The 2,080-nt window shown below is 35.7% G+C and overlaps 1 protein-coding gene across 1 annotated transcript in view; it reads right to left on the reverse strand.

Moving 5' to 3' along the window:
- LOC106869762 (uncharacterized) overlaps positions 1–2,080 on the reverse strand; it is an 80,073-nt gene that overhangs the window by 2,437 nt on the left and 75,556 nt on the right. The window contains exon 3 of the mRNA XM_052970795.1: positions 1,073–1,210. Within this exon, the coding sequence (XP_052826755.1) occupies positions 1,073–1,210 (138 nt within the window). The remainder of the gene's footprint in view (positions 1–1,072; positions 1,211–2,080) is intronic.

Here is a 2,080-nt window from a genome sequence, read left to right on the forward strand (position 1 = left end):
AAAATGGAGAAGAGAAGTTGTTAATATATATAAGACAATTTTAATTCATGCAGACGATCTTTTCGTACAGAGCTATAAAAATAATGCAAATTCATGATTGAATTGAATTAAATTAATTAAATAAGTTCAATCAGGTACTGGACAAGGGTTCTGGATTATTTTTTCGGTTTTTTAAAATTAATTTTTGAGAGCGGTCGGGTTCATTTTTAGTATTCTCGTTTGTGAGAGCAGTCGAGTTTATTTCAGACATTCTCATTTTAAAAGTCATCTCTGGCTTAATCATTGAGAGGACGTTGGTGTTGCTTTGGCGGAGGTTTGCGCTCTCTGAGTGCTCTTGTATTTATATTGTGCTATGTTTGTATTGTTATATTGTATTATATTGTGCTATGTTTGTATTGTTATATTGTATTATATTGTGCTATGTTTGTATTGTTATATTGTATTATATTGTATTGTACAATATTTATATTGTATTACCAGCGGTTGGATCACATTAAGTTATCGGTGCTTGAGATTAACCATATTGCTTTCAATTGATGTGTGTGTGTGTGTGTATTTTTGTGTAGGGGGAATAGTAGCTATTAAATTCTGGCTTTATGCAAAGATGTTATTGTTTAATTCAAGGTTGGCTGTAATTCAAACAAAGATCAAAGTCATTCCGGCGATGATAAAAACAGTCGAACAGTTGTACACCAGAATAAACCCTTCCCTGGGACTCACTTGGAATTTCATGCTTTTGCGTTCATAGTCACAGGGATTTCCTTTAATATTTCGGCTTTCCAGCAGTCGATAAAATAAGCACTGTCGATAACATCGGAGGATTTATTCAATCAAACATATTCTGCCTGCTTGTAAGAAGTCAACAGTTAAAGAAGACGGCACAGTAAATGGATTTGTCGTCCAAAAGTATAATGGTAAAAAATTTTGAGACCACTCCTTTTAAGAATTCAGTGAATGTCATCACCTCAAAGGATTTTATGTGTTACCTAATTGATATGCTTACCTTCCTTTATCGTTATAGCAGATACCAGATTTGAATATAATCCTTGAGATTAGTAATGTGTATACATACCTGTAGTGTAGGTAAACACCGTTGATAAAAGAGCCCATTTCGAAGCTCTTGAACAACAGACAGCTATTCCAGATATAAACGCAGCAAGATAAGTGATGAGTCCAATAGTCAAGAATGCCAAGTGAGTCCTCATAAGATCTGTAAAAAAAATCAAAAAAAAAAAATCAAAATCATGAAATGTCAGTAGAAATATTATACATCGTCCTAATAATGATTTCAAGCACAAGGCCAGCAAGTTCGGGGTTGAGGGTAAGACAACCAGTACTTATTTTATCAACCCACGAAAGGATGAAAGGCAAAGTCGACCTCGGCGGAATTTGAATTCCGAACATAAAGTCGGACGACATACTGCAAAGCATTTTGCCCTGCGTGTCAACGATTCTGGTGGTAAGTTGCCTTAATTATACATGCAACATTGATTTTAAATTTTGGCACAAAGCCAGCTATTTCAGGAGAGGGGTTAAGTCGATTACATCGATCCCATTGTTCAACTGGCGAAACATGTCGCCCCCTCAAAATAAGGATAGACGAACATCGCAAAGCTGTGACACGAGGAGATATTGATAAATCGGGTACAACTGATCATGTATGGAAAAATGGGGACCACCTCCCCCCCCTTTGGGATGAAGTTAAACTAACAGACAGAGAACACCACTGGAAAATACAAAAACTAAAAGAAGCAGCACATGTGTTAGGACACAATAACCTCCTAAGCAGACCGAGTGCAGATATGAGCAGCATATAGGAACTGGTATTAAGGAAGGATAGGAATATATTAGATTTATAAGCCCTAAAATTCACTCCTTAATTGCCCACGGTAATTGCGTAGTGGTTAAGAGCGCGAGCTTCTAACCCCAAGATTCCGAGTTCGATTCCAAGCAATGACCCGAACAATAATCTAAATCTCTAACAATTAAAGAAAAGGAAACGAAAAAAAAAAAAAAAACCTAACAAAAATCCCTCTGGTATAATTGGAATACAAATAGATTATAAGTAATTAGTAAATAT

This window comes from Octopus bimaculoides, chromosome 9 (assembly GCF_001194135.2).
Source record: "Octopus bimaculoides isolate UCB-OBI-ISO-001 chromosome 9, ASM119413v2, whole genome shotgun sequence".
NCBI lineage: Eukaryota > Metazoa > Mollusca > Cephalopoda > Octopoda > Octopodidae > Octopus > Octopus bimaculoides.